This window comes from Catharus ustulatus, chromosome 5 (genome assembly GCF_009819885.2).
Source record: "Catharus ustulatus isolate bCatUst1 chromosome 5, bCatUst1.pri.v2, whole genome shotgun sequence".
Taxonomy (NCBI): Eukaryota; Metazoa; Chordata; class Aves; order Passeriformes; family Turdidae; genus Catharus; species Catharus ustulatus.
In genome coordinates, this window is record NC_046225.1 from 42,060,087 (window position 1) to 42,082,534 (window position 22,448).

General features: G+C 45.0%; 1 protein-coding gene across 1 annotated transcript in view; it reads left to right on the plus strand.

Moving 5' to 3' along the window:
• The first annotated feature begins 15,545 nt into the window (after positions 1-15,545).
• Positions 15,546-22,448, plus strand: part of STOX2 (storkhead box 2) — a 151,599-nt gene continuing 144,696 nt past the window's right edge. The window contains exon 1 of the mRNA XM_033059597.2: positions 15,546-15,918. Coding sequence (XP_032915488.1) covers positions 15,546-15,918 — 373 coding nt within the window. The remainder of the gene's footprint in view (positions 15,919-22,448) is intronic.

The following is a 22,448-nucleotide window of genomic DNA, read 5'->3' on the forward strand; positions in this document are numbered from 1 at the left end:
AAAAATAGCTTTCCGGGAAAAAAGATTGAGACATGTTCAAACTGCTACTGAGCTGGAGACCTAGCCCTAGCACTGTTGTTTCTTCCCCTTTTATGCTACTTGGTGCATAAGAGGGGGAGAACTTGACCCATTTCAATCCTTGGGAGGGGAGGAACATTTCCCATCTCTGGTCTGGCGTGGAGAAAGTACTCTGTTCCTTCTTCATTGTTTCCAACCACTAAACTCTAGTTATAGGAAGTTAAGGAAAAGTGAAGGTTTAAAAGGAAGATTTTAATCCTTTATTCATTTTTAGGGTCTTGCATTAAGTATTCTCAGATTGATGATTTATAGAGGAGTTTGAGGTTCTACTAGCTTCCTTTTTGCATGTCCTAATGTACAAGTTATGTCTCTTCATGCTTTCTCTGTCTTCACCTGTGAGATTGGAAGCCCCTTGGGGGTAAGAATACTTTCTACTAGGACCTTTCTTCAGGTTTGAGGTTACTGGTTCTAAAGTAGGAAGAATAAAAAAAAAAATCTCAAAAGCACCACCTTCCTTAAACCTCCTCTGCTGCTTCATTTTCTAAAACCAATGAGCTCCTGCTCCGTCATGTCTTTTCAGGGAAGAATTTAGGCTAAAGGAGAGCAATATGGGTATCTTGCAACAAAGTACCTTCTCAGTCCTCCTCCAGGGATGGTTTTGACAAGAGACTACTAGGGCTAAGAGAAGCAATCTCTGCTGTGTTCCAAGGATTAGGCATGCTACCTGGTTAACTGAAGTGGGGGATAGGGAACTGTGCAGGACTTGTGACTGTGTTTAGCTCTCTCAGATTCAGGATGCCCATGCAGAGTGCTTTGCATCTCTCAGCTTTCAGTGTATCAGATGTGCCCTGACAGACGTTTGGCTTAATGGGCTACTGAGGCAGCTCCTGCTCACCAAGTAGCTTTGTCCCATTGCCCTGCCACACTGGCTTGTAAATAGTTCATGATTATAACACTTCTTGCCTCACCAGAAATATGGTTGTTGAGTAGCTGTAAAGTGAGTTGTGAGTTTATATCCAAATCAATCATTGTGCTTAAAGAAAGTTCAGAAAACAAGTATATAATGTGTAAAATAATTTCAGAGAGTAGTTTCTTTAGAGCTCTCTGCTGGGATGGTTCTGGGTACTGTGGTCTGATAGAAATAGGTAAGGGGAAGAGTAGTTTCATCTGCTTTGAGGTTTCTGCTGGAATAAACTCTAGAGATGAAGAAACCTAGTAGAAGTATTAAATGCCACCTAGAACCTGTTTACTCCTGCTAAATTTGAGGGCTAGCATGTAGCTGGGCTTCATCTGTCTGCTTGTAAAAATCCACAGAGCTGACTTCAGATAACATACAGACTCATCCCAACTTACTGCAGGGTGGTTGAAACTTACCCCAGCTGTTCTCTACTTTTGGATGTCAGCAATCTTCTCTACTGGCAAGAATGTCATCCATGCAGAATGTGACTCACTGCCTTTCCCCTTGCTCAGCAGCAGTGAGCTCACTGCTTTTGAAGAAAATTATTTGAAGGTTCCCTTCACATTCAGGCAGTGGCTTTCCTGTTTACTTGCTTGCCCATGCAAATAGGTGCTGGCTTCCAGAGGGCACTGGAGCCTTCTGTGTGATGTCTTTATGCTGTATTTCTTGAGACCTTTTTCTCGAAGTTCTGCAATTTTCCTCTGGAATCAACTCTGATTTCTGCATTTAGTCAGGGAACTAACTGGTCTCTGCCTTTCCAGGGTCCCAGAACTCTGTGGCTGGAATGTCCTTGGCACCTTGGATGTCAGACATGCCTTAGCTTTCTGCTTATTTGGGGCTAAGTACTCCTGTTCTATAGTAGATTGTGTTGGAACCACCTGTGAGATTGTGCTTGTCTGTTTCTGTGATTAAAGCCTTCTATGAGATAGTTCCCTCAGCCTTGGACTAGGAGTGAATACTGCTTGGCATTGTCCCATGTGGAAACATGAATATTCACCCTTTTGCTGTAGAAATATCTAGGCATGGTGTAGGGCTCAGGGAAGTTTCCAGTCTTCATACAGCTCTGAAACTTTTCTTCGTTTACCCCACAGAGGGTGGTGGATGCTGTGACTGTGCAGTGCAGCAGGATGAGGTATGGGGACAGCAGCCTTTGCGAAGCTCAGTTTTAATTTGGGATAGGTAAGGAATAAATGTTGCAAAAAATAATAGGAATTAATAAGATTTTAGGAAACTAGAACTCTACGTGTCTCAGTGTTTTTCTGCCAAAGAGAGGGCAAGTATTGAAGTGAATCCAGGCATTTATGTATTTGAATAAAAGCTTAAAATATCCCAAAGATTTATTCAAGTCAATATTAATTCCCTCACCTGAACAAGATGTAAAGATTTTATTCTAGTTATTTTTAAGAAAATGATGTCAAATTTTCTATGGCAGATGTCTGTATAATTTGCTGAGGAACATGTTACTGTGCAAAGGCAATCAGGTTTGTATGGCCATTCTTGTAGGATGTGTTGTATCAATGCAAAACTATGTTAACTATATGTGTGTTGGTTACTATCATCTCAATTTGCCAGTGGGATGGGAAGATCTGAGAGTCAGAAATTTATCCCTGGAAAGTAAACTGAAAGTTATGGATGACACATTTTTGCCTGCTTTTAGAAGTTGCTAAGAAGTATCTGATTCCATTGGGATGTTCAAAGCTGACCTTAAGGCTGAACTTTCAGTTAATCTTTCTAGAAGTCTAACTGTTCCTCCTCCAACAGTATTTTTACTTTAGAATATGCACATACTTTCCCCATGTAAATGATTTTGCATACAAAAGTTTAACTTTTCTGTCTTATCTGTACTCTAACAATTACTGTGGGGTTTTTAATGCTTTAAAGTAGGTACAGGTAAATCTTGAACTTGTAATTTTTTTTTACTTGATTTTTTTTTTTTTGCTAACCAGTATTTAAACTACTCATTTCCCAAACTATTTTAATAAGTAATTAACTGAAATATGTTAAATCCAGTTAAGTAGTTTTTATATTTGCATATATGTGTATGTACTCATGCCTGTGTATGCCAGTGAAATAAATAATTTCCAGTAAAACAACAATGAATACCCAAATGAGGCTAAAACCCCTTATATTTCAGTTCCCTGACCCACACATTCCAATAGCCTACAGCTTGGGATGAACTTAGCTTGATTTTTCTTCAACATTTGATTTCATGATGTCCTAACAGAAATCTTCTTGGCACCTGTTTTCATGAGCAGAAGAAGTGGGGGTGGCTGTCTTGCACCCTCAGCCAGGGGTATTCCACATGCGTCCTCCAGCCCTAAAGTGTAAACAAAACCATGGAGCTGCTTTACAGCAGCCAGTACTTCATCTCTCCAGAGTCACCAGCTGTAAGCCTGGCCTAGGCACATATGTACATGTAGGTATATACATCTTCTATTTTGTAGCTGACATCAAGGAATGCTACCTCAGCATCTCCTGGAAACTTGGGACTGGGACATATGTGCTCAGTAATGGATTGCTTTCTCAAAATCGTCTACCAGTGACTGTGCAAACACTTGTAATAATAAATATCAAAACATACATTATAATTACAGAGGGTAGAAAAATAGAAATGTACTGAAAGATATCAGAATGCTCCCTGTTTGGTTTTCCATACAATGGTTTCCCTGTGCACCAGCATTAAGAAGTTATAAAGCAAAATAAAGTTATTTTAGTCCAGTTTTCAAGCACCAGCCTCTTTCTGACAGGAAAATTGTTAATTCTTCTCTATCTACTACACAATCACTTTATAAGATAAGATGTTTATAAGATATTTACCTGTCTGGAAGGTTGCAGAGAGGTTAGACAAAAGTTATCTTTAGTAAAATCTCACTGTGTCTTGGGGTCACTGCTCTTCCACTGAAGACTTTCATGTGGCTAGCCTCACAATTGCTTGCATTAATTTATGACCTCAAAGATACCACTTAGAGTGGATTTGGACTTGAGATCAACTTTTAGTTCAAATACCCTTATAGCCCAGGAACAAAAGGGATGCTGATAAGAATGAATGATTAATTCAGTGAAGGAGTTTTCAGGTAGTGAGAGAAAAAATGCTCCTATCCCCTATGTACTACTGTGTACACCAGCTAATTTTAACAGAAATGTTTTCCTAAGTCCTGGGTCGGTTATTTTTCCCTAAGAGTTCATGTTTTATTCAGGAGCAATCTGATATTGCTCCACTGCCTGGAAAGGAGCTGTGCTCATTTGCACCTGGGGGGACTGGCACAATGTTCTTTGGGCCACGGTTACTCCATGAGATGAAGCATGCACTGCTTGGCAGAGCACATGGGATTTACCTGGGATTTCTAGAGGGAAACCAACATTAGTTATATGCATGATCAGTCATGAACTATCCACAATGAGCAGAGGGCATAGTATTTTCTGAAGGGAAATAGAGATGTACAGCTATGATTAAGCTTTGTGTTTGTTACTGTAATGCAAATCATTGTGGTGAACTTTGGCTTGTGATTGCTGCCCTATTTCTAGGTAAATTAATTTGATATTTTATTACTTTATCCACGTGAGATCTACAAATTCAGGCTGTTTGAACTCTGCTGTGTATTACTATTTCCTGAAAACCACCATCAGGATCTCTTGGAATTTCCTCTACCCCATCCACATAGGCTGGAAGGAAGATTGGTTTGCCTGAAAGATTAATACAGGGGAAAACTAAATGCTGAGGTCTGTAATGGTGAAACAGCATGAAAGAAAAACCCCACAGGCCATAGAAAGAGGACTAGTCAAGGAATCCTGAGAATTGCTTGCAGCTTGGAGCTGTGGACTTCAAGAAGAGGGGATGATCCATCCATCCCCTCTTTACCCTAGCCTGGATGCCACCTCCCTCCTTCCCTTCTTATCCCTTGGCGATGGGGAAGAAGCTAACGAATGGAAGCCAGACTCCTAGGACTATCTAAAACCAGCACTGGTGGAGCAGTGGGTCTGCCAGGACATTCTCAAGTGAACTTCTTCCATCCTTAGTTTTTGTGCCTGCTGGGTGCTCCTGTTGATTTTCTGCTGTCAGCTGTACCCTTTTGTGCTTTCAGGTTTCCCCCAAGGCTGCCCACAGCTAAGGATGAGGGGCAAGACACAGTGCTCTCTGCTTGAGCCCCACAGATGGCCACGGACTTCATTCACATTGCTCTGCGTGTCAAAAAGATCAAGTTTGGAAACAAAAGCTGCTGAGGCTCAGATCAGCAGCAAACCCAACTGTTCCTGTTCCCCTCTGTACAGCACCATCCAGTGGCACCTGCTGAAGCAGGATTGCCACAGCCTCCAGCCAGTCAGAGCAGGGTTACCTCCAGCTCTGTTCTCCACAGGGATCTTTCCAGGTACACTGCCTCAAGTGTTTTGTACAATGAGTTAGTGTGAGCTAAAAAGGAAGTAAAGGAAACCCTAAGATTTCTTCTCTCCTTCCCCCCTTCCAATGCCTGGGTTGGTGAGATCCTCCTGGAAACCATCCAGCCTTTGAAAGCAGCAGTAGCTTGGCCTCAAAAAAGTCAAAAAGTCAAGTATGGGTTGACCACAGCTGCTTGCTGCAGCATCTCTGAATGTGCCCTTTCAGTGTGTGGAAGCAGTTAATACAAAAGGTGGCTGTTAGGGTCTGTAACTTGCAGCATTTCCTATGGCAAAAAGAAGGAAAAGCTTAAGGAGTATTTTTCTAAATTTAATGCCTTCCCTGGCAAAGCTCTTCCCATAAAACCCACGGTAAAAACTACTTGTTCCTACCTCTTCCTTGCAAAGGAATTATCTGATTTTTGGTTACTAATGTGTAACTCTCTTCTGCACAATTATGAAGCAGTGATGTGTCCATTTTTATACAAACAGGGAACCTCATTTCAAAACCAAGACAAAATTCATTTATAGGCATCATCTTTATTACCTTAGCAGGAAACTGCATTTTCTCCTGGGTGTGACATTTGCCAATGGAGTGGGCTCAGATTAAGTTGCCAAAGAAATAACCCAGAAGAGCTTACCTGATATATCTTACAGTCCCACTATGGAGCTCTTGAGCTTTTGGTGAACTTTCCTTTCTGAACTCAACTTTCTTATCCTGATGGGACTGGGATCTCTCCCAGAACCACAGCACTGCTGTAGTGATTGAGGTCAGCCCCTGCTCTCATCTTCCACAGTGGATCTCAGCTAGTTTCTGGGGATGGCAGGAAAATGCGTGGTGGTATTGCATAGAGGTCCCTAGAGAAAGCATGAAAATGGAGGGAGGGGAGAGGAAAGACACTGCCCACCATGCCAGAGATGTTTAAAACAGTAAGCTGATAATGGCTAATAGAAGAACAAAAGCTAAACTTTCTGGTTTAGCCTGGTGTTGGGTCCATGGATAATCTTCAAAGAGGAGCTACAAAATTTAAAAGGAATTAGGCTCTGGGAAATGTTAAATCTGGCACATCTGGTTTACAAAGGGGTTTGCTGTTGGTTTTTTTTCTGGATGCTGCTGTGTTTTCATTTTTTGTTGGAGTGCCAAAGGCAATTCTCTGTCAAATGTAGACTCTTGACCTTCTAGCCAGGATGACAAGAAAGTCATCCCAGGGTGTGTCCACACCTGTCAGACAATATTAGGCAAAAATAGAGCTGTCTGTCTTCTTTAGCTAAAATGGTTTCACAAATAGTTCATAAACGCCTGTCTTCACAGAGAAGTGCCTGTATTATCTTGGTGCACTCAATATTGAGATTGATGACAACTGGGGTCATTGGTTAAACTGTCTAATCCTGACAAGCCAAGGCAAAGAGAAGAGGCAAGAGAGTAGCACTGTGGTGCTTAAAATTACCTGCAAGAGAGATCAGTCCTGAGAGCAGGCAGGGCTACTGAAGGAACTGGCAGCTCTTGCTGTGACTCACCCATTAGATCCCACTGCATGGAGACACTGCCTCACAGACATGGCTGTACTTGAGAATCAACTCTTGGGACATTGGGCAGGTTTACCTCGGCTCCCATAAAATAAAAGCAGAGCTTGCAACTGTAATTACTGTTATTATAGAATGTCTAATACAAGGAAGCAATGCTCAGGAGATGGGAGCCAAATTGCTGTTTTTGCAAAAGGCTTAGCTGTAATGAAGGGCTGTTAAACCAGGAATAAATTCTCTTACATCCACCCCACCACCCCTTTCACCGATTCCTTGTTGCTGAAGGGGACCTGCAGGTAAGCATATAGCCCATCAGCCTTCATATTTGTCTCTGAGTGAAATGAGAATGATGGAGGAGTGAAGAAGCTAGCTGATGGCTGGCCAACCCAGTAACTTGAATGTGTGCCAGTTCTTGGCACTCACCTGACGGGCACAAAACCAGTGCTGGAACAGCTGTGGCAAGTCCTGTTGGAGAAGGGGTCTGTTACCTCCTTCCCTGCACACATGAGTATTTGCTGGGCTATTCCACCACCCTTCACCAGTTAAAAGAGCAAAGGGAAGGTTTCACAGCACAGTGTAACAGGTATCGGTCTGTTTTTAAAGTAATAGTTGTTTATCGTAGGTAGCTGTAAGATGCCTGTAAACCATGGCTTTGACTGATCTAGTTCGTCAAGAGCAAACAACTTAAGGCCTGAAGTGAAAATAGAGAAGGATGTTGAATTGAGAAAATTGAATAAGGATGAATGAAGGAAAAAGAGGAAAAGAAAAAACAAATTATGGTGATTTATTTCTCGGGGATACTTTGTCCTTTTCCAGGGGCATCTGTATCAATTGAGGAAACACCAAAAATTAGTATCCTGATCAAGAAAAGGCTTAGATGAGTTAAAAGCATGCTGGTAGGTTGGTGGTGGCTGGAGAAGCCGCAAGAAGAGCAGAGAATCAAAACCCAAGGTGGGCATCTTATCCAACATTATTTGCTGCCTCGAGCCTTTCCCTGCCTGCAAAAACTGTGGTAGGGGTTAGTTCTGCTTCCCACAGGCATTTCCCTGTGCTTGCAGAAATCCTGTTCCTGCAAAGCTCTGTGGGTGGGAAAGACAAGCCTTTGGTTTAGGGGGAGCCCAGAGGGAGGCTGCAAGCCTGGGTCATGGTTGGTGGATCAATGGACAGAAAGTGGAAAGATGTCACAGACTGGATACAGAGAGCAAGCCCATCATCCAGCCAGTGCTTCTCAGCAGGAAAAGCAAGAATGCTGTGGCACACAGGTGGAGCCTCCTTGTATCTTGATGTATTGTATCCCTGTGCTGTGTATCAGTATGAAGAGCAGGACAAAATCTCAAAGGCTTCAACGTTAAACCAGCAACACCTGTTGCTTTCTCTTTGCCTAGTCAGAAAGGGGAAGATGCCATCCAATAGCTGGCAAGACAAATGACCGTAGAGCTTTCCCACCCTCTGATCTGGTAAAGCCTCCACAGATTTGTGCCACTAAGGGATTCTCAGAGGAGCCAACATGCACCAACTTGTCCCTCAAGTATCTCATACCAGCTTCCCCCATGTCAGTGGACACCAGTGAAAGTCCCTTGTTTCTGCCTGCAGGGATGGACTGTATGGTTCCCACCAATGTACAGTAATTTCACGACCATAAGGCGCACCGGACTATAAGGCGCACTCCCCGGGAGTCGGCAAAATTCGCAACTTTGTAGATCAGGTAAGGCGCACTGGACTATAAGGCGCACGGTTTTTTTTGCAGCGAGGCTCCGCCCCCAAGTCACCCTGCGCAGTTCAACCCGGCAGTCATGGGCCCCCGGGACTGCCTGGACCCAAGAGGGGCGGTGCCACGGGCCCCCTGGCCCGCCTCCACCTGGCAGGGGCGATGCCACGGGCCTCCGGGCCTGCCCCCAGTCAGCTGCCGTGGCACTGCCAGCTCCCCCCACGGCTCACAGCTCACACTTCCGGTTTGGCAAATTTCGCAACTTCGTACATCAGATAAGGCACACTGGACTATAAGGCGCACTTCCGGGTTTGAGGGAAAATTTTAGTCAAAAGGGTGTGCCTTATAGTCGTGGAATTACTGTAGTTCTTTATAGCTGCAGTTTGATTTAGAGACTTGGTATTCCTACCTTTTTCCAGCTCACATCAGAGCTGTTCAGCTCAGACCAATGTCTACTTGTCAATCACAGCTCCGCCAGCAGGGCAGAGCAAAGGCTGCTTACAAAGCTATGCCCAGCTCTGGTTCTCACTCTGTGTGCTGGTCAGCCTGCCTGCAGAATGCCTTGTGGCACAGAATCCTGTTCATTTATTTTTAACACCAGGTGGGTATTGTAATAGCAGCCCATGATTAAATTCTTCTGGAAGGTAGAAGAGTTCATTTAATTGTTCATTTAGAAGTCAGCTCTGCCTACCTTGCATTCTTGCTTGGGCACAAAATGTACTTCCCAAATGACAGTGTGGAGTCACAGGTCATCATTCTCTCATTTCGGCCCATGGTCTAGTGAGGTCCCTACAGGAAAACTGAGCTTTTGGCTGTGCATGTTACATGAACAAGGATTTCCCTTTATCTCGCTTTGCTTATGTTTGCCATTTACATTCACATGCTCTTAGGGGTATAGGTATCTCACTGGAATTTTGTTCTCCTGAGTGCAGTTTTGCACTACCCCCAGCACCTACAGGACTTGCCTTGTACTACATGAGAAGGGACTGTAGGAGGAAAACATTCTATTCAAAGCAGAGAAATTTCAGATTAAAATGCCAGGGCTGAGGAAGAACTTCTGATCTCCTTGGTCTGACTTTGGCATAATTAAGTTGGCAATATGAGATCTGCCAGGGATCAACCACATGCCTTTGCTAGGCTAGCTCAGGCCACAGGCTGTAAAAGAAAATATGAAACATGGTGGTGAAATAGATTTTATTGCTCTTTCTTCCAAAGCACTCATGAAAATTAATGGCCATTTCATTCACAAGCTCTTTCCATTACTGGTAGGGGAATCATAAAAACCCTAGCTCTTTTTGCATGTCAGTGCCTGAGCTGCCTCAATGTGTTTTCAGTAGTTTTTGCAAGGTAACATGACAAGCAGATATTTTTGAAGGCAAACTGGTGTGCCATTTCCAAAATTAAAATCATATGTTTCCTCCAAGTATTGAGTCCTTTATGGCTTCAGTAAAGTACAATTGCAGTGTTTGAAATAAATCCTGTCTTGGCCAAATACATCATCTAAGCCCCCATCTTAGTGTCTGACTGGAATCCGGCCAAAAGCAATCACCAATACTGTAGCAGGTAAGAGACAAATGTAGGTTGGAAGGCAGATAAAAAACATCTCTAGAAAAAAAAAGAGTCAAGATATAAACATATCCTTATCTTGCCTTTATTATTTTACAGTCAAGAATTTTCCATGCAGAAAATCTATTCTGTCCCCTTTAACCCAAACTGCCGTTGTCAGGTGCACACCTTTTTGTTTTTTTTTCTTCTTCAAAAACATCTGCAAGTCTCATTTCCCTCTTTGCAAACTCATACACAAATAAAATTAAAGGGCTTTTCTATCCAGGTGTTTTAGTGCTGTGCTATTTACATGTCTAAACATAGGCACCTGAGTTTCAATGTGAGAAACCTGTACTCTGTATTGCACATGTTCTGTGAGTAAATTGGCAATTTGTTTTCAGTGTCTGCTAGGAGGTGATTTTCCTCCTAGTCAGTTGTAACTTCCCCAGTATGTGTAGGCTATTGTTAAGCAGACAATAGATAATAGTCTACCTACCAGCTCACCCATCCAAGCAGCACTCACCTAGCTGCAAAGGCTTAACACTGTTGCCAAAGATTTTCCTGAAGAGGAAGATAGACACGCCTGCCCCTAACCTGGGATCTCCTCTCCTCCCTTGGGTCGCATCCTGCCCCCAGGATCCTTCTTGATGCCAGAGTGTCTGAGTCAGGTAAAAGCACGGAGCTTAAAAATGATGCAGTCAGCTATTTCCTGCTCTGTTTATTAGTTGGGTGTTTAGTTTGGACCCAGCTCATCACTCTTCACACAGGAAACTCCCATTGACTTCACTGGGAACACTGTCTGAGCAAGGATTTCTGAGCAGGGCTTCTTGATGGAGGATGGCAGGACAGGACTGACCACAGAAGTACTTGGCTCCTACCAAAGCAGAGACAGTGAAACAGCCATTCCTGACTTTTACTAGCAGGCCTCAAGGGACTTCACAAATGTGAGAAGTATTATTATTCCTGTATTCCAAAAACTGGTTACCAAAACAAAAGGGTGAAGCTAAACAAAGTAGTGTTTTAGGAATCCTTGGTGGCAAATAAGTGTCATCATGTGATGCGAACTAGGTGAATGTAGAGCTATATTTACCTACAAAGGATGCCACATTTCTGGGAAGAGTTTTAAGGAACAACTGTTAGTATGCCCCTTCCACCATTTTGCTTTCCTTAGGTGCAAGTCCCCGCCATTGTTCATGACCTGCTGTTTTAGAACATTCACTCTTCTAAGATTGCTCCTGGTTTTTCTCACAGTATGACAAGAAGAGCAGCATCCAGCTTGTGTGTTACCAACACACCTGCTGCTGGCCCTTCTCCTGCACACCTGCAGCAGCAAAGCCAGACCCAGTTTGCATTGACTCCATGTACATGAAAGTCTAGCCAGGCTCACGTAAATCTCAAATGGGGCAGAAGGAGGACGTAACTCTTCTCAAAATTTATTATTGAGGTCTGCATGCTCTGGTCTTATTAGGGCAGCAGTCAGTGCCACTGACAGCAGCAGTTGCACTGAGCTGTGTGGCTGCACCATCAGTGTGAATCTCAAGCTTCAGTCAACCTTCTACATGGGAATACATGCAGGTATGTTAAAAAATATCCTGTCAGAAATATTTTAAAAGACCATCCTGTAGCTGGCATTTTTTGCGCCAAACATGCTTTGACCACCTGAAGACCCATATAGTGATTAGAGAAGCTTCTTCCCAGGAATGAGACAACTGAACTGCGAAGTATCCAGGACTGTCTTGATACTGCCAGGGGGCAGCACTGGATGGACAGTGGGAGGAAAGGTACCATTTCTACTTGTATAAAATGACTAGAGAGATTTAAAAATAATTTTCCGATAGGAAATAGTCTTTCAAAACCTCTCCGGGAAGGCACTTGCTGATGTCCTGCCTGAGTACTTGCTGACATTCTGCGGAGGCTGTGACATTCTGTAACCTACCTTATTATGTACAGTTCAGAGATGCACAATCACTATCTATTCCACCTCAGCCTTGCTTTTCCATTCTGTGGCCTTGGATTAATTCTGAGAGATTACCCTCTTCCCAGCAGGTTTTTAATGAGGCAATGTTTGCAGCAGACAGAGCCACTCCTGAGCTATGGGTCAGTACAGACAGCCAGAGAACACAGCTCTGTCAGGTTTGTTTGGCTTTCTGCTCCCACCCAGAATGAGCAGCACCATTTGCTGCAGACCTCCTGCACCACTGACACATTTCAAAGAAACATGTCTAAATTTTCAGGGGTTTTGTCCTACTAGTAAGGTAAACTTCTGCCTTTACAAACACTTCAGAGGCACTTAGGAGCTCCACTTCACCCACTTTCATAATTTGGCCATAAGAAGATTGTAGGCTGTCTTCTCACTTATATTTCTACTGGAAAACACTAGGTGGGCTTTAGTCTGGCTATAGGTGTTGATATCTTGGAAAAAGTCCCTTGAAGTGAGTGAATGAAAAGGAAAGAGATGCTACTGAAAACCAAACCCACAAAAAAATGTAAATAAACAAAAAGAAACCAAACACCCAAATTATGAGGATAAAAATGTTTGACTCAATAAGGAGATAGGAAAAAAAGGGAAGTAATGAATGATGAACAGTTTACTCAGTTACATACTTATTGTTCACAGCCTATCCCCTGGTCCTGGGCGTTTCTTAACCAGGCCCTCAAGGCAATCCTGGCACTGGTTTCTGTGGGGACAGCACCTAACCCCTAGCACACAGTGTAACCAAAAGGTTTGTACCACAGCTTCATCTGACAAGTGTTGGACAAATTATTGCATACCCTCTTTCATTGCCTTGTCATCACACTTGTGTGTAACACTACATGTGTGCAAGCTGCAGAGAGGGGCAGCATGCTGAGGAGAGGAAGGGTGGGAGGGAGGAGGGAGGGAAGGAGGAGGGAGGTCCAGCCTGTGAACACAGAGGCCTGAAGTGGTGTGAGGGAAAAGGTGTTGAAAGCAGGGTGGGAGAGCACTAGCAGTCTGGGCACTAGCTTTTACAGGAGAGTGAGCTGGGGGTAGGGAAGAGGTTGACAGCCCACAAACGTTACTGCAAGGAGGAGGAAAATATCTGTGTGGCATGTTTTGTCACACCAATTGCTTCAGAAATCAGTATTGAAGGGAAAAGGAGCTCAGCTAATGGAAAAAGCTACACTGATGCCGTGACCAAAGGCTGATGGGCATGTATCACTGAACATGTGCCTATGCCAGAGGCAGCAGAAGGATCCCAGATTTGGCTAGCACTTGGAATTTGGGGGCTGTAGGCAAAGTGTGGGGCTCTACATCTCGGTGTTCAGGATGTATCTGGTGCAAAAGCCTAAAAACAGTTAAAAGGCTAAATTTGGCTCCTTTGTTCTGCAGGTAGGAATAAAAATGAAAACTCATCCAAGCCCTGAAGTTACCTGGTGACTCTGCTCGGCAGTTGAGATGTCAATGTGATGTGCTCCACATAAAAGCAACACAAAGGTGAGCCCTGCCCAGAGAACTGAAATGCAAGTATGATGGGCAAGATAAAAGGCTGATATAATGCAGAGAAGGAAGGCACAAGGTAAGAATAACATGAATATGGCAAGATCATGACAGTAGTTTCAACACACTGAGACTAGGTTTTTCAACAACCAGTGGCTCAGTTGAACTTTGGGAAGCATTTTGGAGGACAATGAGGGTGCCAGGGGGGTCCTCTTGCAAAGCTTCATGAAAGCTCCTTTAAAATCCTGATTTCCAGCAGTAACATTAAAACTATTCCTGGCTGCAGTGAGGGACCTCTTGAGATCTTGATGTGCTGGAGACTTGGGAAGGGATAGAGACTTGCAAACTGAGTATTAATACTCTCTGCTCCTGGCTCAAAATGACTCACAGTGTTTCTGGATAATCTATTTAACCTCTGATTTCCCCTTTAGAAATGTGGGTTTCACACGACTTGTTTCCTTGTAAAACTCTTTGGGATACTGGTAAATTTGACCTTCCACAGTACAATGACAGCACTGAATGAAACCCAGAGAAGGGATTGGACGAAGCCAGTTGGAAAGTGGCACAGGATTTGAATGAGATTAGAACCAAATGGGTGATAGTTCAAGGAGGCCAAGTATGTCAAGGGATGTTGATGTGAGTGAATTCAGAAGCAACAGGTAAAATGTTGTTTGTGCACAGCATAGAGCGTTGAGGCCGTAGCAGCACTCATACTGCTGCCTGGTAGAGCGGCTGCTGCGTGTTCCCACCTTTCACTTCACTTCTCTCTTCTGCCTCCGCTCTTGCCCCTTCTTCTCTACAGTAGTTTTTTTCTTCGTGTCATTTGTCTTTCTGCTGGAATTTCATACTTCATTGCCCTTGGCTGAAGTGCCAGGGTGCTCTGCTCTCTGGGTGAGAGTTGCTGCTGAGGCCACCCACAGTTCACACACCACCAAGGTGTCCAACAGCTACAGACCAGTCAGAAACTCAAGCCCTGTTTTCAGAATTGAGATTCAGTTTTGCTGTGGGTTTGAGGGTTCCTATAGAAGACAGGAGTGAAGTTCCTAAATCTGCCTTCTCACAAGTGTGACCAGAACTCTGCTGCCAGCATCTGCAGCTCACCTACCACCTTGATGCACGACCCAGCTGCCAGCCTTGCACTGCCTGCAAGGACCCCTCCAGTTCCGCTTGCACCTTGTTCAGTTTTGCTGAGCTCTCCCTTGAGCCTGATCGGCAGCTGGTGATCCAGAACACAGAGGAGGCAAAATATTAAATTGCTGGAAAAAAAGCTACAGAATTTAGGAATGAACCTTAGACTTGCTCCACATTTCAGTACCAGTAAGACACAAAGCGACTCAGGATTAGAGCGAGTGAAGAGAGAGGCGTTTGGATACAGCAGGGTCAATGCCGCTCAATGTGTATGTCGCAGATGCGTAACCACTGGAAGAAACAAAACCATAAGGAATTATAAGACTTGCTGGGATAATCTGGATATGGCTGGGGAATGCTTCCCTCGTGGAAAGGAAGCGCGAGGGTCTCCCTAAGGTGGGGAGGGGAGATGGTGCCGGGAAGCCTAAGCCACTGGCCGGGACGGTGACCGGGCTCGTTTCCTTTCTAGGGATGGTGCTGCCGTGCTGGGACAGGGAAGCGTGAGGCGGGGAGCGGTGGGTTGCACGGCATGCAGAACTCCCGGCCGGGACACAGCGGCCGCCACCCGCGGCGGGAGCGGCAGCCGCGGGATCCCGTCCTCGCCTCGCCCACGGCACCGGCCCGCGCCGGGGGTGTGCCGGGGGCGGAGCGGGCCGGGCCGGGCCGGGCCGCGGCGGGGGCGGAGCGGCGCGGAGCGCGGACAGCCGGCCGCGGGAGGCAGCGCGGCCACGGGAGCTATGTCCGTGTCCGTGTCCGTGTCCGTGTCCGTGTCCGTGTCCGTGTCCGTGCCCGTGCCCGTGCCCGTGCCCGTGCCCCGCGGCGGGCGGTGAGCGGCCATGCCGCGTAGGGCGGAGAGGTGCCTGCAGATCGCCCCGCACTCCCTGGCCATCGTCCTGGACGCCGCGTCCGGGGGGCGGCCGGGGGCCGACGGTGCCGCCGGGGCCGGGGCCGGTGCCTGTGCGGGGCCGGCGGCGGAGCTGGGCCGCCACCGCATCGGCTACGAGATCTTCGCGGACTTCAAGCGGGAGAACATGCAGCACTTCTGGGACCGGCGGGCCACGGCGGCGGTGGCCGAGACCTTCTTCCTGGGCTGGATCGACGAGCAGGTGCTGCTGGTGCAGGGCAAGGAGGAGCACCTGGAGGTGCTGCGGCAGGGCTGGGCGCGCCGCTCCCTCAAGCCCCCCAGCGGCTTCCACATCAAGTGCCTGGGTAGGTGCCGGGCCGGGCCCGCCGAGCTGCCCCGGGGCACCTGCCGCAGGTGCCCGGCGGGCTCGGGGAGAGGGGTTTGAGCTCCCAAAAGTGGGTGTGCGCGGAAGGGCTGAGCCGGGATGGGAGCCGGGATGCGGGAAGTGGTGCTCTCCGGGAGAGCTGTCGCCACGGCTGTGCGCTCGGTTGGAGAGGTGCATTTCCCCGTTCCCTTCAGCGGGCGAGGGTGAAAACATAAACTAGAAGTTGGAATATACCCCCTGCAGGATGAAATGCCCGCTGGCCTCACATGGGCCGGCTCCGCCCGCAGCGTGCTTGGCTCGGGAGTTAAAAGTTCTGTTCAGTATTTCCAGACGTGCTAAAACAATATTTTACTTTACATTCGGCTCTACGTGCTAGATCAAACTTGTATCCCAGCGTTGTTGAGAAGGTGTCTTTCACGGCGAGTGAGAGATGAGTAACACGCGGGTTTTTGCGGTGCACGGCAGGTGGCTTTTGGGGCTGTAAACGGCAAGTCTGTAGTGCCGAGGTGGGCTGAAGTTACACTGTGATTCCCTAACGGAATCCCATCAGTGTGCAGTGGCCTAGGACAAAGCACACCTCATCATGAATTTTCTCTAGGAAATGAAAAAAATCCTAGCATGGAGAGCAAAGCTGTTTCAGTACATTTTTTGACGTGAAAAAAACCAACAAACATAGCCAAGAAAACAACCCAACTCCTCCACCACCACCCTCAAACCCTAAAATATAAAACTGTAGCTATTTGGTGGGTATACTGGAGAGTTGTGAGGAACAAGAGAGCAGAAGTTTTTCTTAGGATTTAAGGCAGCTCAACATTCATCACAGCTTGAAACGTGCAGCTTCTCTTGTAGAGAGAAGGAAAATGGTGAGAATTTGCTTTGTTGCTGACTTAATTACTTGCCATGGCTGCTGCAGTGATGATGAGGCAAACTGTCCTTTGCTCGTGTGCAATTTATATCATCTATGTCCTATGCAGCAGGCACCATGAACAGGTGCTCTCTCTGTGCTGGGAGTTTCAGACCCTTAAAACAGGATGCTTCCATGCATTTATTTTTTAAAAAATCAGCTGAGTAAGGTTCCTGAAAAGAATAGAACGTGACTATTTGATGCTTCCCAGTTTCCTGTTTTTAATCTGGCTTTTGAATGGTTTTAACTGCCTTTGTCCTTTTGAACAAGCAATGCATACTCTTATTTCTAGTTATTAGCAGTCTTGTCTCTTGCAGAGTTATCAGACACTTGTCTACCACTCACGCTTCCCCATCAGACTTACTTGAATTACTATTTTTTTTCTGTGCTGAGAGGGAAGGTCGAGACAAGTTGCCCTATTAAAAATGAACTAATGGACCTTTTTTTCCTCATAATAGCAAATTTTCCTTTGAACCTTAGATGACAGCACAGTGTTGCCAAGCAGGTGGTTAATCCTGTTCTTATGATAGAAAAGTTTCGTGTGGTCCACCACTGTTTGGAGAAGGGAAGAAGTCGGGCAGTGATGAGTGCTAGCTGCTCAGCCTACTTCATCTGGGCTTTTTTGGCTGCAGTTGGATGGAGGATGAAGAGCTTCTGAATTGGCCCTGTCACCTGATGGAGTATCAGGGTCAGTGTTTGATTTTTGGAGTGTTCCTGGACCTTGATCATTGGGTGACATTTCTCAGCCTGCACTCCAGGAGGGCTGTGGAAAGGTGCATTCTGACCTTGACTTTAGTAAGGCCGCCTAAGGAATGCAAACAGGTCTTTGTGGCCTATCTTAAAATATGGAAACAAAACTTTTGCTAGAAGTTCACATTAATAAGTAAGCTCACCGGTGTGCAAATAATATGCATTCCTTTAGGGGGTTATCTTTGCTGCAAATTTACAAGAGACTGGAGCCAGAGTTTTTCATTTGGCTTTAAAAATAGCAAATGCCTCTCAGCATTTGATTAAAGGCTATGAAAGAAGAGCAGGGACCTGCTAGAGTCTTGCCTGTTGTGTAGTGCCTTAGCTGTGCTAAATATGATGGGAGGAACTGATTGACTTTTACTTTTTTCCACTGTTTTTTTTTCCACTCCCAGAATGATAATTCAGGTCTCGTATCTAAGTAGGTTCAACTTGCACTTACTGTAAAGTTAAAGAATTGTCAAAATAATGGGCTTGGCCTGTGGGCACGAACATCTGCTTAAATGCATGTAATTGTATTTTCAACATAATTAGGCACCTGATATGTGAATGGTCGTGACTTACTGAATAATTCTCTCACACTTTATTATCTACGTTGTTTCATTAAAGCAGCAAACAATACATAGACAAAGACAAAAAGTCCTAATGCTTTTCAGCTTTAAAAAACGTGGTTGGTATCTTTGGCTGATAGGAAAACCTGCCTGCTGGGAGTTGCAGAATAGTAATATTTTACTCCTGTTAATAAATAACTGGTAGGGTCAAGGGGAAAAATGCCACAGTGTTTTTGATGAAGGTGTCATTGTTTTCTCTTGCTCTGGTCCAGCTGGTAGTCCCCATGCTGTGGTGGGAATGGGGGTTGCCATGCCTGGGCAGTGGCAGGGTTCATGGGGGGACTGACCAGTGGGTCTTTCTCTGCACCCCAGGGTCATTGGAATACCTGGGCAATGCTGTGATAAGTTGTTGGGCTGGTTCTTGTCTCGTTTCTCGGCTGACTGTCCCTCTGCACACAGGTGGGGGCAGATTTCTGCCTCACGTGCCACTGGAGTCCAGCTGGGATGGAATAGCTGGATGACCAGCTGCCTGCCTCAGGGGGGTGTGGGGGGAGCATCCCAACCTCCTGCTACTGTGTAGCATGGCACAAGGGACAGAAACGTCTCCTCAGCTGCACGATGTCCATGCACAGGTAGTAGAGAGCCTTGGACAACACTTCCCCTATATTATGTTAAGTACTAACATGACCCAGAAATCACAACTGCAGCCTGACTTTGAAACCTCTGCTGATGTTGCTGGTGTTTCTTTTTCACTGTGTTCCAGAGCCTTGGCTCTGTTGTGTTGTGGTGGCTGTGGAGATAATAACTAGAGGAAAAGTAGCTGGTGAGGAGGATGGATTACTAAACCTCTAGTGTGTATAGCGTGTTTCCTGCTAGAATTGTAAAATGTAAACTCGGAGAGACTCACTGCTGAATAGTCTTCTCACCTTTAAGTCACCCTGGCTTGATAATGAAAAGTCCATGAAAGTATAATCTGTAGTTAACAGGGACTGGACAGTCCTATTGTGCTCAGTGCAGATGTACCTGAGCCACAAAGTGAACGGATTAAAATCCACATGAGATTCCAGTGTCTGAAGATTTGAATTATAAAATTAGACATTAGAATTAAATACAGCAGGAATATGAAGCACATGAGAAATTTGCTTATAGGACTGACATCTTAGGGCTGGAGGGTATGGGGGATGAAGTGATTCATGTGTGACTTTCAAACTTACTCCTCTGGCAGTTTTCTTTCGCTAAATGGTTACACCATAAAAGCTTACTTGGTGACCAGTTTTGCAGTGATCAAAATTATTCAGATTATTAGGAAATTGTTGGGTGTATCGGGGTTTTTTTAAGTTGGCAGGTGGGAAACTTTGGGAAACATAAGTAGTCTTTGAATAAACAGAATCTCCAAACCAGCACTTGCTTAATATGTTGATTTAGGGGGTCAGGAAAGCCTTATGCAAATCTATAGGTCCAGTGATGAAATTCATTGTCTTTGGAAGCTCTCTTGTAACTTTGCACAACTTTTGCAACTTAATTCTTTAATGAGCGTTAGTATTTTAATAAGATTTCTTTTTCTGACACACCTTCTATTTGCACTCACTAATATTTGTCATCCTGGAAGCTGAATTTTTTTTTTTTTAACCTTTCAGCTCTTCTGTGCTAGGTGCCGTCAGTGTAGCAGGATGTTCCACCTCATTTTCATGTCTTCATTGCCTTTTGTGTTCCCAGATGAGGCTTCCTTCTGTATCTCTTGCTCTTGATTTCTGTGTCATGGACAATGGGCATCTTTGAGAGGTTTTCATACGCTTCGCAGAAGGGTCATGCCCTTTTGTAAAGATTGCTTGAAAAGAAGTGACCAAACTTTATAATAACCCTTTGGCCGTGCCCACAGCAGTTTCTCCAATTAGAAGCTGATGTTCAGATAGAGTTTTTAAGAAATGTATGTGCAATAATTAAACTAACTAGCAAGAGTTATAATTCAGCAAAGCCGGCAGGGCCGGGCTGTTGTGCATTGTTCCTGCTTGGCCAAGCGTAGGGGGGAAACTTTTTTTGCCACGCTGGGAGTTGGAGCTAAGTGCTCCCTTTCTTTTCTGTCCCTGCCATGTCCTCTCATGCCACCAAAAATTAAATGAACACCCCACCAGTTAAAGTTCGGTAATTTTTGCAATAAGTTTTGCAGTCATTAGTGGATGATTATGGTGAAGTGTAGACTGTTAGACATTAAATGTTATTCATCTATAGACATTTATAAACAATTAATTCCCTTTTCTCCTCCCAATTATCTTCTTTATATTATGAAAATTTCTTTTCAGTGAGGGAGCATTCGGTTTCATAGTAATAAAACCTTTGATGACTTTAGCAAACACTCAACTACACCATTTGTATGCCTTGTGGTATTACCATGGAAAATTTAAACGACAATTTTTTTTTCTCCTTCTCTACCACTCCAATCTAGAGCTAGTTAGAGATTCACTAAGCACTTTTTATATCTGTGGGGTGGTTATTGCAGCCTGGAAAAAAAAAAAAGGGGTAAACTTAAGCTTATGGCCAGGCTGAAGTGCTTATGAATTTACTCCCAACTCTGAGTAAAGAACTTCACTGCACATAAGTGTTGGGTTGGACCTTTAATGTAATTTGTAAAAGCAGCTTTCAGAGGCTGGAGAGACAGAGACAAGGGCTAAATGAGTATGGACTGCATATAAAGTGCCTGATTTCTCAGTATGTGGTTTGTGCTTGTGTTGTGGGAATGAGCTCTTAAGAGTCAGAACTGCTTTCTGCTCTTTAAAGAAAACTGTGGATGGCCTGCAAGGCTAGTGCTAGTCATCAAAAATGTATTGTGAAAGTAAAAAAAAACACAAGGGAAGGAAAGATATGGCCTTTTTTATTTCATTTTTTCACTCAAAGCAGCTTCTCTTGAACAAGCAAAGTCAAATACAGAGATGTGTGGTATTCATTGTGCAACTCAAGGGAAGGATTTATAAGGTTAACAGCCATCTAGTACTGTCTCCCCACCTCCGTCCTCCCCACAAAGAGCACCATTGTATAGGAAAGCATCTTTTCCGGTGGCAGATAAGTCATCCAGCCTTGTAAGTTAAGTGCATGCTCTGTGTGAAAAGCAATGCTGTAAGGGAACCGTGGTGGCCAGAGCAGCCCTTGGCCATGGCGCTTTGACAAAGCAAGAGATCTCTCACTCTCTTCATCTCTTTGTGCATGAGGGTCTGGTCTTTATTTAAATGCTCCTCATTTGCTTTCTCAAAGGGCCCTTGTCTTTGCTGGGGAGCAGCACAGTGGGTGTGTGCTGAATGAAGCCCTTGTCAGGTGTTATTCCCAGCACTTAAGTGGGCTCCTGGACTGCTAGTGTCATGTGCCACCAGACCAGTCACTAAATCACCTTTTCATCTGTTCCACTCTTCTTTTTTACATAGTCATTTTTGGGTTGAAGAAGACTGATGTGAACGAGGTGTCCAGGGGCCATGCAGTGGATAGCCATGGAGCTGCTTGTCACAGGCACCTCCATCCTGCCTGCTCATTTTTACCATTTTGTGGCATGAAAACTCAGTTGTGTTTCCCCTTTGTCCATCTTTGTAGTTTGCTAATAAGAGGCAGATTGTTAAATACTTTACTTATCAAACTGTAATGATTTTAGTTAACAGAGTACAGACCTATGCATGTTGCCACAGTTTAAAATTTTATTTTAAATGAGTTTTGATTCATAGAATGGCTTGGGTTGGAAGGGACCTTAACAATAATCTCATTCCAACCCCTGTGCCATGGCCAGGGAACCTTCCACTAGACCAGGTTGCTCAGAGCTCCATTCAGTCTGGCTTAAACGCTTCCAGGGATGGCCCACCCATAGCTTCTTTTGACAACCTGTTCCAGCATTTTACCACCCTCACAGTAAAGAATTTTGTCCTAGTGTCTATGCTAAACCTACTCTTTTTCATTTAAGGCCATTTCCCTTGTCCTATCACTGCATGCCCTTGTGAAAGGTCTCTTTTCCAGCTCTCTTGCAGGCCTCCTTTAGGTACTAGAAAGGCTCCCCCATCTTCCCAGTCTGTCCCTATGAGAGAGGTGCTCCAGCCCCTGAGCCTGGAGAAGTGTACATTTAGTGCACAGAGAAGGGCTCTAGGAAGGGTCAGCTGTGTCTGAAAACACAGCTGTGACTGGCAGGTTTTTGTTTCAGCTCTTTTGTAAAGGCAGTGATAACAAAGTTGGTGCTCTCTCCCAGCAATTCTGGTGCTGTTTCCTCAGGCCATGATTTTGGATGGTAAATCTCTCCTCCTTTCTGCAGGCCAGAAGAATCACAGCTTGTCCCCCAAC